The 14,629-nt window shown below is 37.2% G+C and overlaps 1 protein-coding gene across 3 annotated transcripts in view; it reads left to right on the top strand.

Annotated features, from left to right (window-relative positions):
- The window catches only part of GLCE (glucuronic acid epimerase), a 127,141-nt gene that overhangs the window by 108,459 nt on the left and 4,053 nt on the right, over window positions 1-14,629 (top strand). The window contains exons 3-5 of one of the 3 annotated variants that reach the window (XM_025390725.1): window positions 1,306-1,904; window positions 7,460-7,705; window positions 13,222-14,555. In XM_025390725.1, the coding sequence (XP_025246510.1) occupies window positions 1,319-1,904; window positions 7,460-7,705; window positions 13,222-13,226 (837 nt within the window). In that variant the 5' untranslated portion in view covers window positions 1,306-1,318 and the 3' untranslated portion in view covers window positions 13,227-14,555. Of the gene's footprint in view, window positions 1-1,305; window positions 1,905-7,459; window positions 7,706-13,221; window positions 14,556-14,629 lie in introns of those variants that run through there. The other 2 variants (XM_025390722.1, XM_025390724.1) reach the window with 2 other exon arrangements.

Below are 14,629 nucleotides of genomic sequence, written 5' to 3' on the forward strand. Positions count from 1 at the left end.
TTTGAAAGGTCTGCTGGCTCCCCACCCACTCACCCTGTGGGAACACTGCCAGCCAGCTTATGTCCAGCCCACACAGAGCTCCCTCTTTTTATCCCCTCCAGGGGAACAATCTAGCCAAAATCAGACTATCTTCAAAATAACACAGGAAATCTATGTTGGCTAATGAGTCATTCTCTCTTAAATGTGAATGAGTAACCGAAGATCACCAGGCATGGTGGGAAAAACTAATGGCATGAAAGACTAAATAACCAGGAAAATGGCCAGTGGAAAAAGTAAAACTAGTAAGAAAGAACTTTATTTTTAAAAAAGAAGAATAAATCATCTAATATATTCAGAGATCTAAGAAGATACTATATCCGTTAAACAAGAATAGGAGGACACAAGTTTTTACATTGAAAGGGCACACCAAGCGCTGAAATAGAGAATCAAATATGGTACTGTGAGAATTCCAGGATAAACAAAGATCCACAAAGAAATCACATGCATAGTAACAAGAAACTAAATCAAACTGCTTATGAATAACTCTTAATGATTTAAGAAAGAGCCATTGACTATTTTATGCTGTTAGGAGGTCAGGTAGGATGAGCACTAAAAATTCGTTGTTGGATTTAGCAACATGGATGTTGGTGTTTACCTTGAAAAGGTCTACTATGTTTTTTCAGACAGCTACTAAGGTGTTAGGACATAAATACTTGTATATAAGTAGTTATTTGGCCCTAACTATTTAATAAATGAAACTACATGTTGAGCATCCCAAGTTCAGAAATCCAAAATACAAAATGGTTCAAAATCAAAAACTTTTTGAGCATCAATGTGATGTTCTAAAGAAATACTCAGTGAAGCTTTTCAGATTTTAGATCTGGGGTGCTGAACTGTTAAGTGTAATACAGATATTCCCAAATCTGAGAAAAATCCAAAATCCAAAACCCTCTGGTCCCAAGCATTTTGGGTACAGGATACTCAAACTGATTTAGGTATTTCTTTTGGCCTAGGGGGCATTGTGAAAAATTACTGAGATATCAAGGGAGCCACAAACTAAGAAAGTTTGAACATCTCTGCTTTAGAAGCTTATGCTATTCTAAGGATTTAGAAGCATAGCTATTCTAAGGATTTCACCAAAAGGAGGAAACACCTCTTACCTTTTTTTTGTGCTGAAAAGTTTCAGTTTGCAATTTTAAATCTGATCCAAAATGGTCCTAATACAGTTGTTTCAACATTTAAAAAAAAAAAAAGCAAAGACAACTTTATCCTTTGAAATGCTGGTAGTACATCTTTGCATGATTTTTTTTCTTCTTGCCTCCATAGGTATGGTCTGAATATGCGTTGCTTGGCAGCTCGGGTCAACTATAAGACTTTGATTATTATCTGCGCACTCTTCACTTTGGTCACAGTACTTTTGTGGAATAAGTGTTCCAGTGACAAAGCAATCCAGTTTCCACGGCGTTTGAGTAGTGGCTTCAGAGTGGATGGATTAGAAAAAAGAGCAGCAGCATCTGAGAGTAACAACTATATGAACCATGTGGCCAAACAACAGTCTGAGGAAGCATTCCCTCAGGAACAGCAGAAAGCTCCCCCTGTTGTTGGGGGCTTCAATAGCAATGTGGGAAGTAAGGTGTTAGGGCTCAAATATGAAGAAATTGACTGTCTCATAAATGATGAACACACAATTAAAGGGAGACGAGAGGGGAACGAAGTCTTTCTTCCATTCACTTGGGTTGAGAAATATTTTGATGTTTATGGAAAGGTGGTTCAGTATGATGGCTATGATCGGTTTGAATTCTCTCATAGCTATTCCAAAGTCTATGCACAGAGAGCCCCCTATCACCCCGATGGTGTGTTTATGTCTTTTGAAGGCTACAATGTGGAAGTCCGAGACAGAGTCAAGTGCATAAGTGGGGTTGAAGGTTGGTATCTGTCTGCTTCACTTGCATTTTTCAAGCATGACTGTGTTGAAGAATAAGAAAATGTTGTTAATTATACATCAAGTACGTAGCTTACTATCAAAAGACCTTTCATCACTCTAATTTAGCAGGGAGGAACAGGTTAAGTCTGAACCTAGGGCAGCTTTCTAGATACTATGACTTAAGGGCTGCTGTAAGACCATACCTGGGCAAATAGAATTATTTTATTAACCTAACTCTGAATCTAAAATTCTCACCAGTAAGGTAAAGGCACTGCTTCTCCAGAATTTTGCATTAAAATATATAGCTAGAATCCTATGAGAGATGGGAAAAGGAAACCATCCGGTGGACCCATCAATATACCACTGCAGTCTGGTTACCTAATTAATCAAGTGTCATCTCTGGAAGGAGGTTTCAAGTCTTCAGAACAAGACAATATGTAGATGTTTTTTCTCTGGACTTACACTGAACTCCTAGTCTATTACATACTGTTTTTCATTGTCTTTAAAACCTGGGGCAGTAAGAGTTCCTTGTGGATACAATTAATATGCTTTGGAATTTGCTTTTCAAACCAGAAACCCAAATTGAATTTGACTTTAAAGTATATCACTTTAAAGTATATCACAACAGAGGAAAGGGCTTAATATGTTTTGAGATTTCTTGGTTTGGGATTTACTTTCCTCATTTTGTTATAAAGTGATTTTAAGATCTTAATATTTTAAAATCTGTATTGAAATAAGCTTTTAACTAAACTTAATATATATTTTTTTGCTCTGAAAAGAAGTTTGTGCTCACTTGGTGACCATGTGGATGTTTTCGGACTCCTACAGACCAAAGGATTATAGCCCACCCATGTCTGTGAAGTTAATGGTGTGTTTATTCATCAAGTTGGAAATTGGAATTTACGTATCTGATGCAGGAGTTTTTTCCTTTGTTTTTACTACTTATATAATTTTTTATAATATCTTTTTCTCTTCTTTTGAGACGGCATCTCACTCTGTCACCCAGGCCTGGAGTGTAGTGACACTGTCATGGCTCACTGCAGTCTCGATCTCCCAGGCTCCACCATGCCCAGCTAATTCTTTTTAATTTATTTTTTGTAAAGACAGTGTCTCACTGTGTTGTCCAGGCTTATTTCAAATTCCTGGACTCAAGCAGTCCTCCCGCCTTAGGCTCCCAAAGTGCTGGAATTACAGACATCAGGCACCGTGCCTGGCCAATATCCTTACCAAATGTTTAGAAGAGAGAAGTGACCAGATTCACCTACATTTTTACCACCTCAATATAATTATTATTATTTTTGTATTTTCTCTGGAGGGCTTTGTACTTAGACATGTATTTTAGCATAATCATAATGATATTTACTATACAGTGATTCAGGACAGTAATAGAGATTTCAAGGATATTCAGAGTCAAACCTTTTTTTCCGGCAATTTTTTAAACGCATAAAATTAATAGATGCCTAAATTCTAAAATAAAAAAGTAAAAAGTACCCATGACCACCATTAATATTTTGACTTTTTCCCCCAATCTTTTTGTTGTTGTAGAAATATATTTTTTATTTTATTTTATTTTGTTTTTAACTTTTAAGTTCAGGGGCACATGTGCAGCTTTGTTATATAGGTAACCTCATGTCATGGAGATTTGTTTTACAGATTATTTTGTCACCTAGGTATTAAGCCTAGAACCCATCAGTTATTTTTCTGATCCTCACCCGCCACCTACCCTCCACCCTCCAGTAGGCCCCAGTGTGTGTTGTTCCCCTCTATGTGTCCATGTGTTTTCATCATTTAGCTCCCACTTAGAAGTGAGAACCACACAGTATTTAGTTTTCTGTTCCTGCATTGGTTTGCTAAGGATAATGGCCCCTAGCTCCGTCCATATTTCTACAAAGAACGTGATTTCTTTCTTTTTATGGCTGCATACTAGAAATGCATCTTTTAAAAAAATTCAGATCATACTGTATGGTCAGTTTTTATTCTGGTATTTTCTACTTAACACGACTATTTCCTCTCACTGAATATTTATTGAACATTTTAATAACTAGTATTTGTAGTAAAGACATGCCATGATATATGTAATGTATGAGACCCTGCTCTTTAGTTGTACACTTAGGTCATTCCCAGGTTTTTTATGGTTCTTTTTTTTTTGAGATGGAGTCTCGGTCTGTTGCCCAGGCTGGAATGCAGTGACGCGATCTCGGCTCACTGCAAGCTCCGCCTCCTGGGTTCACGCCGTTCTCCTGCCTCAGCCTCCCAAGTAGCTGGGACTACAGGCGCCTGCTACCATGCTGAGCTAATTTTTTGTATTTTTAGTAGAGACAGGATTTCACCGTGTTAGCCAGGATGGTCTCAATCTCCTGACCTCGTGATCCGCCTGCCTCGGCCTCCCAAAGTGCTGGGATTACAGGCATGAGCCACCACGCCCGGCCCTTATGTTTTTTAATTAATGTTTTATTTTTTATTTTTAATTTTTGTGGGTACATAGTAGGTGTATGTATTTATGGGGTATATTAGATATTTTTATATAGGCATGCAATGTATAATAATAATCACATCAGGGTTAATGGCATATCCATCACCTCAAACATTTATCCTTTATTTGTGTTACAAACAATCCAGTAATATTCTTTTAGTTATTTTTAAATGTATAATAAATTAAGATCGAGTGAATGAAATCTGGTATTTGGTAGCACAAAGGGTAACTACATTTCCATTTCTTTGCTATTATAAATGTTGCAGATTTTCATTGTCAATTTTTATTTGCTATTTTAATTTTATTCTCATTGTAGTGTATTCCTATTCTGAGAATATAATTAACTGCAATGTCAAATAACCTGCCAAACCTTTGTACTCTTTTGCCAGCCGTTTTCCAGAAAGGTGGAACTTGCTCCTACTTCCAGTAGCAGAGTATGAGGGTGTCATTTTCACCCAACTCTTGCCATCATGGAACATTGTTTTTCTGTCTGTTGGTTACAAAGGGACATTATAATTTTCTCTCTTTAACAACTAGTGAGGTCAGATATCTTTTTCTTATACTTTTTGCCATATTTTCATGTTCTTTACCCCTTTTTCTAATGTGATAAGTGGAGTTTTTAAAAAATGTATTTGTGTGAACTTATGTAGTAAGGGTAGCAATACTCATATATATGTTAAAGATATTTCTTCAATTTGGTTGTCTTTTCATTTTACATATGATTTGTTGGTTTTAGAAGTTTTTAGTTCCATTTATTGAACTTATGGGGTTTTTTTGGATCTTTGTGTCTCTTCGTTTTATGCTTAGAAAGGCACTTGCCATACCACATTATGATCAGCTTTTCACTTTTAATTTCTCTGACAGTTTTATGGTTTCATTTTTTTACATTTAACTTCTTTAGTTCTGCTAAATTGATTTATATTTTGGCAAATGGTACAAAGTCACAGCCTAATTTTAAATGTTTTTCCCCAATATGTAATGAATCATCTGTTTTCCCACTGATTTTGATGGAATATTCGTCATTACACTAAATTTAGGAGTACTAGAATGAGTTTCTGGGCTGCTGTTTGGTTTCATTGATCAGTCTCAGTTCTTGTGCTAGTTGCACATTATTGTAGTCACCAGTCATCTTTAATGAGGTTGTATAAACTACCTTTTATTTGAATTACAGAGGGGATCCCCCTCTTGGAGGAAAGATACAAATGTTAAAAAGCTTACCTGTAGCCTAATTCCGTAAACATTGTTTTGAATATACAACAAAACACTTAAAATTCTGTAGATTCCCAGTCTCTGCTGTGCTCATCAGATTCTTATTAATTTTAGAACTACAGATAGTAGTTTATCTCTCAATACATACGTGATTCAGCAATACAATATTATATAAATGTAGGATTTGTAGCTCCTATGTAAGAAATTACTAAGATATGGCCAGGCGCAATGGCTTAAGCCTGTAATCCCAGCACTTTGGGAGGCCGAGGCAGGCGGATCACGAGGTCAGGAGATCGAGAACATCCTGGCTAACAAGTGAAACCCCGTCTGTACTAAAAAATACAAAAAACTAGCCGGGCGAGGTGGTGGGCGCCTGTAGTCGCAGCTACTCGGGAGGCTGAGGCAGGAGAGTGGCGTAAACCTGGGAGGCGGAGCTTGCAGTGAGCTGAGATCTGGCCACTGCACTCCAGCCTGGGCGACAGAGCGAGACTCCGTCTCAAAAAAAAAAAGAAAAAAAAAATTACTGGCCGAGCGCGGTGGCTCAAGCCTGTAATCCCAGCACTTTGGGAGGCCGAGATGGGTGGATCACGAGGTCAGGAGATCGAGACCATCCTGGCTAACACGGTGAAACCCCGTCTCTACTAAGAAATACAAAAAACTAGCCGGGCGAGGTGGCGGGCGCCTGTAGTCCCAGCTACTCGGGAGGCTGAGGCCGGAGAATGGCATGAACCCGGGAGGCGGAGCTTGCAGTGAGCTGAGATCCGGCCACTGCACTCCAGCCTGGGCTACAAAGCAAGACTCCGTCTCAAAAAAAAAGAAAGAAATTACTAAGATAAACACTAATACCAAACATTTAAAAGTTGTGCTTAGAACTTTACAAAAGGTAATCCATTAATGAATTATTTCAAGAATCTGTGGTGAAATATACAAACGAAATTCGTGTTTTAAAAAACACTTCTTAAGAATTACATTTTAATAGGAAAGATATGAAAAAGAATTTCAAGCTGTTTATATTTTAAATTGCCAAGTCACAGCTGGCTTTTTTTTTTTTTTTTTTTTTTTTGTTTGAGACAGAGTCTTGCTCCATCATCCAGGCTGGAGTGCAGTGGTGCCACTTTGGCTCACTGCAACCCCCGAGTCCTGGGTTCAAGCGATTCTCCTGTCTCAGCCTGCCAAGTAGCTGGGATTACAGGCGCCCGCCACTACTCCCAGCTAACTTTTTGTATTTTAGTAGAGATGAGGTTTCACCGTGTTGCCCAAGCTGGTCTGAAACTCCTGAGCTCAGGCAATCCACCCATCTCAGCCTCCCAAAGTGCTAGGATTACAGGCGTGAGCTACCGTGCCCAGCCACAACTGGCTTTTTAAGCAAATACATTAACCATCAGATGACATACCTAATTAGTAGACCACACTTTGACATTGGAGGGAAAGATGAGTATGTGGTAACTTGATAAGTATAAATGTTTAAGAAAATTTCAGGATTAATATTGAAAATAGAACTGTGGTGACATTAACTGTATAGCATCTAAATTGTGCAGAATTCGAATGTATGAAACAGGATTATGAAACGTGACATCTATAGCCATGAGCAAGAGTAACACACATAAAAAACCAGTCCTTAAAAGGTAATTTGTAGCATTGCACTATTTGTTAACAAATAATGAATGAGAGTGAAAGAATACTTAATTTTTGTTTTTCACATCTGGTTAATTTGGTACTAGATCTGGTCAGTATGAGAGCAGTATTATGAGGAAGCCCACAACTTCCTGATAACCCTGTAAGATTCCCCAGAAGTAAATCAGTGAGGAGTGGTATTAGGAATAGGCTTGTAAATGTCTTGATATGATTATTCATTTTGTTTCTCTATTTTATAGGTGTGCCATTATCTACACAATGGGGACCTCAAGGCTATTTCTATCCAATCCAGATTGCACAGTATGGGTTAAGTCATTACAGCAAGAATCTAACTGAGAAACCTCCTCACATAGAGGTATATGAAACAGCAGAAGACAGAGACAAAAACAACAAGCCTAATGACTGGACTGTGCCAAAGGGCTGCTTTATGGCTAATGTGGCTGATAAGTCTAGATTCACCAATGTCAAACAGTTTATTGCACCAGGTAAGTTGTGTGTTATATGTGCCTGCTAATTTTATGTTGGTTTATGGGACCCTGATATTCCCTTAAAATTTTAATATGGTTTAAAAAACACATAAGCAGACCCTTTATGTTACATATATAAAGCAACAAATGGTGTCACCCCAGTGAAATCTCTAAAAAAAGATAGAGCTAAAAAGTCAAGATTATAAAAAGGAATATTTACTATGTAAAGAGCCAAGCCATAGATTGAATGGTAAGGCCCGGGTTACTGCACAATGTATACCTGCCTCCAGGGGTCTATATCCAATAGGAAAGAAGTTCCTCCATTTAGTATTTCAATACAGTATAGTTTAATTTTTAAACTTTTGCAGTAAATAGAATGGTTTTAAGGAGACAGCCATCCTTTCCTTTGCCTACCCTTTGCCAATAGCTTTTAATTTTTTCAGGATAATACAACATTACCAAAGAGGCCTGTTTCCCATATTGGAATTTGTTAATGTAGTAGATTATCTCAAACTTCATGTAAAGCCATTTTCATTAATAAAATAATTTACAAAAATTAACTTTATGCAGCATTTCCCCTTTTACTAAGACAGTCTCATTAATTAGAATCTAATGCATTTTCCTGCACTAATCAATATCAATGAGAATTAATGAGTCCATTACTTAAGAAGACAATGAAATAATTTTAGTTAGCACCTCAGGCTAATTCTCTATGGGGGAATGTTGTCAAGTACAGAACTTGTTCCACCCTCCCACCAATCTTGCCGTTGGTAAATGAAAAGAGAGGAAAGGTTATAAGACCTCTTCTGTATTCTCTTCTTCTTCTTCATTGATGACTGTGTAATTTATAGACCCTGAAAGCCACAATACAAACCTACTCATTCTAGATAGCCTTAAGTAATGAATTTATGAGTACTGAATGCAGTGCAAATAATAGATGACCTTTAATTTTTGTTCTGTGACTAGAACTCCTTTTTTCCCATGGCATTCTGTGATATTCTGGTACACAGAGCATCTTTGCTTATTGTAAACAACAGGTTTGGCTGAATGAGAAAGTACAACTGAATGTTTAAGAATATTTAGGTTGTGATACCTAAGAGGTTATTGCAACAGGAAATGATTAGACTATGCAAAAGAACTTTTGGGTGCACTCAACAAACTTATTTTTGCACCAGTTAATAAAGGTTGTCTGGATTAGGGTGGAATCAGCAGCCCTCACCTTGATCTTCTTGAGTGTTTAGAAGGTTTTCTAGGACAGTCTTTTGAACTCTGTCCTGTTTAGAGCAACAGATTTCATTGTGCACTTTTGGGTGCTCTGAGTAATACAAAAGATAGGTTCCCACATCTTAAGTGAGGGATCTTCACCTTAGCCCCTCATTCTGTAGCCAGTAGCTGGAGATAAAACTACTTCCTAAGATGATTTTAAGCATATAGAGGAGAGAACTCTGTCTCTAACAGCCAGTCTGTGAGTGGGACACAGCTATTCTAAGTTGGAACTCCCTGTTGGTGGAAGCGTGCTAGCTGGGAATGGAATTCTGTGTGTGCATGTACAGGTTGAGTATCCCTTATCTGAAATGCTTGGGACTAGAAGTGTTTCAGATTTTGGAATATTTACATATACATAAATATCCTGGGGATGGGACTGAAGTCTAAACACAAAATTCTTTTACATTTCATATGCTATACACATAGCCTGAGGGTAACTTCTTATAATATTTTTAATAATATATGCCACCCATCATGAGGGAAGATGTGGAATTTTCCACTTGTGGCATCATGTTAGCATTCAAAAAGTTTTGGATTTTGGAGCATTTCAGATTTCGGAGTTTTGAACTAAGGATGCTGCACCTCCTGTTGCATACTATAAGAGTATGAGAGAAGGTGAGTTGGAGATACGTGGGAGTTACTGCTCAGAACAGAGTGGAGGAAGGGAATCAAAGAGGTGAGACTATTTTATTGAAGCATAGGTATGAGAAAGGAGAGTTCTTAGAGGATATAGACCTCATGGGAGATAAATTCAGAGAATCACCATTAAGAGGAAATTGGAACTTGTACATAAAAGCATTTTGCATAAAAGCAAATATAAAAGAATTTTGTGTTTAGACTTCAGTCCCATCCCCAGGATATTTATGTATATGTAAATATTCCAAAATCTGAAACACTTCTAGTCCCATAAAAGCATAGGCCCAAGTGAGGTGAGATCCTGGAGGACCACAAGCTGAATGCTGTTGGCCTTTTTTTTCCTCTTTCTTGGCCTTCAATTTTTTTTCTGAAAGGGGATAAAATCAAATATGGGTAAAGAGTCATATAATAGGTTCTGCAGCATATTTTTGTTGTTTATTTGCTTATTTGTTGAGTAATGTTTTCCTTTTTCTAATTTTAAAATTGAATGAATTGAAACTTTAGGCCTGTCCTACTCTATCAAATTAAATTAGCTTTCCCTTTCCCCGAGCACACTTTTCATTTGATTTCCATGACCTCACTTTCTCCTATCTCTGTAGCCATTCTTGCTCAGGCTTCTTGGGAGCTTCTCTTCTTCTGCCTGATTCTTCTTTCTCTCGGTGTTTCTCAAGATTTTGAGTAGGGCCTCTGCTCATGCTACATAGTAAATCTGTTGATTAAATGAATGGATTGATAACAGTTTTTGTTGGATATGAAACAGTGATTTAAAGGCTCTTCTTTTTTTCCCCAGCTTTATTGAGGTATAACTGGCAAACGTATACAATGTGATGCCTTGATATACATAGATATTGTGAAATGATTACCATAATTAAATTAGTTAACACATCCATCACCTCATAGTTACCTTTCTTTGTATGGTGGTGGTGGTGGTGAGAACATTTAAGAGATATTTTAGCACATTTCAGGCATACAGTACAGTAAACTATAGTCACCATGCTGTACATTAGACCCCTAGAACTTACTCGTCTTATATCTGAAGTTTGTACCCTTTGATCAACATCTCCCCATTTTTCCCACCCCCCAGCCCAACAACCACCATTCTACTTTCCTGTGAGTTCAGTTGTTTGGGGGTCCACATACAAGTGAGATCATACAGTATCTTTCTCTGACTTGTCACACGTAGCATAATGCCTTCAGGGGTCAACTATGTTGTCACAAATGGCAGGATTTCCTTCTTTGTTATGGCTAATATTCTATTCTATATGTTATACACACACACACATATACACCATGTTTTCTTTGTTTATCCATACTAGACACTTAGGTTGCTCCCATGCCTTGGCTATTGTGAATAATGCTGCAAAGAACACAGGAGTACAGATATCTCTCTTTTTGAGATAATTGATTTCCTTTCCTTGGGGTATATACCAGGAAGTGGGATTGATGGATCATTGGTAGTTCTATTTTTTATTTTTTGAGGAACCTCCATTCTGTTTCCTAATGACTATGCCAATTTACTTTCCCACCCAAAGAGCACAAGGGTTCCCCTTTCTCCACATCGTCACCAGTACTTCTTATCTCTTCCCTTTTTGATGACAGTCATCCCAACAGGTGTAAGGTGATGATATATCATTGTGGTTTTGCTTTGCATTTATTTCCTTGGTGATTAATGATGTTGAGCACCTTTTTATATACCTTTTGGCCACTCATATATCTTCTTTGAAAAAGTGCCTATTCAGATCATTTGCTTATTTTTTAATCAGATTTTTTTTTTTGCTATTTATATAAGTTCCTGATAGATTTTGGATATTAACCTCTTATAAGATATATGCTTGTACATATTCTCACCTGTTCTATAGGTTGCTTTTCATTTTGTTGATTGTTTCCCTTGCTGTGCAAAAGCTTTTCAGTTTGATGTAGTCCCACTTGTTTGCTTGTGCCCCTTTTGCTTGTACATTTGATGTCAAATCTAAACAATCATTGCTAAGACCAATGTCAAAAGTATTCTTAAATGTTGATCATCCTTTATTGCCTAAAGTGCATGTGTATGTGTCACATATACCAAAAATAAACAGTTACGGTAACTCCTGGGAATAACTGGTCAGGAGAGGATGGGTCATGGGCTTCAAACAATAAAAAAACAAAACTTTCTATTAGATTTGAAGGAGGAATCTTCAGATAGCCTAGTACTTCCAGTAGAGCTCAGAACCTTACCTGTTACATTGCCAAACTGGTTGCCACCATCCCATTTGCTCCCATTCAGATCCTCCTGAATGATGCCAGGAGGTTATTTAACCTCCTCTGTGTATCTATAAAATGGGAATTAAACGATTTGTAAGATTGTTGTGAAGATTATAATTGTTGGTTGGTTAATTTGAGGATTGTGACTTCTGTCACTTCTCCTGGATGACTCAGTAACCCCCTCTGCTGGTGGCTTTTTAAAAGATTACATCCCTTGACATTGTTCATTACTGAGTTCTTTGGACTGGTTTGTCATATGAAGACATAAGGTGACTGATTAAACCATGTCATTTCATTACATTTGTGTAAATAAAATTGAAATTCTGGGACGAAATGGGTACTCTTTCAGCTTCTGAAATTCTGGGAGGAAATGGGTACTCTTCCAGCTTCCTCACACTTGGATTTCTAAAGATGGGTCATTGTTATCCACTTTGGCCAGAATAGATGTCATAGTTAATAATCCCATCTGATGAGAATGAAAAAATAAGTAGCACTCAAGATAGTTTGCTCCACTGAATATAATTTAATCTTGAGTGGTTCATAAGTCAATTCAGAATCCTACAATGTTTCAGGGACGTTGTCCTGAACTTCAGATCCCATTTTACTATAGATGCAGAAAAATGCTAGTTAAGAGAGAGAGTACATGTTGACATTTTGCCAGATAAAATGGATTTTTTACTGTATCAGAAGTTTACTTCTGAAATCATTTTTTCTGCTAACTTACTCAGAGCATTGTTTGATGCATAAGTCTATGAGGATGTTCTCATTCTTGATACAACTTTCAGAATTGTCTGTTCCATCCAATGAAGTAATTAAGAGCCTTGGGCCAAATATAACCATACTGCTAGAGTCCAGTGTTACAAGAGTTAAATGATCAACTCAACATACTGATGCCCTCCAAGTATACACTATCATCAGTTCACATTTATTTTTCCCTTTTTCTTTTTTTTTTAAGAGACAGAGTCTTGTTCTGTCACCCAGAATGAGAGTGGTGTGATCATAGCTCACTTCAGCCTCAAACTCCTGGGCTCAAGCAATCCTCCCACCTTAGCCTCCCAAGTACCTAGGACTACAGACACATGCCACTGCACTTGGCTATTTTATTGTATTTTTTGTAGAGTTAGGATCTTGCTTTCTTGGCCAGACTGGTCACTGGTCTCAAGCTCCTCACTTCAAGCAGTCCTCCTGCCTTGGCCTCCCAAACTGCTGAGTGTGACCAGTTGTGCCCAGCCCAGTTCACATTTCTGATCTTTGCTCCTGGTGACACACTAAAGATTTTTTCAAGGATTCTGCAAAGCAGAGATCTGCTTCTATGTCTGTGTCTAAGAGAAGCTTTCTATTGAATATTCTTATAAGAATACCATCTCCAATATCATTTGTCTTTTTCACAGTCTGAACCTGAGTCCAGGAAACCTGGATTCTAGTCACTGCTCTACCACTAATTAGCTTTTGGCATTGGGCAAACCATTTAACCTTGCAAAGTCTACATATCTTCACCTCTAAAATGGAGATGTAATATAATAATTCCTGCCCTACCAGCTTCAGAAGATTAGGTGTCAAATGAGATAATACATGTGAATGCATTTTGGACATTTAAGCTGTGGAAAGATCAAGATATTAAGATTTTCCTTTAATATTTTTAAATTTGTACTACATATATTTTTGTTGTTCTTATTCTTGCTGCTGCTGCTGCTATTTTAATATGCTCAGTTTCTTGGTAGATCTAGATCAGCAGTATTCAAAAAGTCATCTTTCTGGGAATTAACCATCATTAATAACTATAAATATTCAAGAGAAATTTGCTCTTTAATAATTTGTCAGATAAAACAGCTTTAACTATTTTTTTAGCCTCTGAAGCCAGTGGCTTTGGAATAATAACCATCATTTATTACTATATTCTACTCCATTGTCTTTTTTAAAATCCTCACAATTACCCTGCAAGGTAATATTATCTCTATTTAACATGTGAAGAAGCTGAGGCTCAAAGAAACTGCATCTTGCCAGACTTCTCAAAGCTAGTGGTTGAACAAAAATTCAAATCTGAGGTTTTTAAACTCCAAAGCTTGTGCTTTACCCTGCCCACTCCACCATTCTCTCACTTTTTGTTGTATACATGAGCCCATTGCTTAATTTCCAGAAATTTTGTTAGCACTTCTAGCAAGTATGTGAAAGCAAATCTATCATTTTCGAAATCAAATTAATAATGTGTTGTGGAGCGAGACCAGGCAACCCGGGTTCAAGTCTTGTACCTTGGGCAAGTTACTTCCTTGTGTCTCAGCTCCTCATCCATAAAGTAGGAACAGTAATAGCACCTACCCTTGTAATTGTTCAGGGGATTAAATGAGTAAATAGATGTAAAGCCCTTAGAACATAGTAAGTACATATTAAATGCTAAATAATTTAAAATTCATGTATAATAACCATTTCTTCTAGCTTCTTTCTTGCAATATTATGTGCTGAGCCAGCTTTTGGCTTTTTCTTTTTTTCCTGTTTGCAGAATAGGTATACTAGAATAGTCATTGATTTTACTCATCAGCTAGTATTAGATTTAGAAAAGGCAGTTTTGATCTACAGTACCTTAGCCATTTACTCTTAATCCTCTACTATAAACTAGACAGGGCAAAAGGTAAGAGCTTTGATCTGATGCTCACAAGCCATCATGAACTCACCAATTCTTTCATTTGTTTTTGGTTAATTTAGTAAAAAATAAAATTACAAATGATCTGATACTGAAAATATTTAAGGGTTAATTTTGTGTGGTCAGGGTTTTCAAGGATGAATTGCAATTTGATTTCAAAT

The sequence above is a fragment of the Theropithecus gelada genome, chromosome 7a (assembly GCF_003255815.1).
Source record: "Theropithecus gelada isolate Dixy chromosome 7a, Tgel_1.0, whole genome shotgun sequence".
Classification (NCBI taxonomy): domain Eukaryota; kingdom Metazoa; phylum Chordata; class Mammalia; order Primates; family Cercopithecidae; genus Theropithecus; species Theropithecus gelada.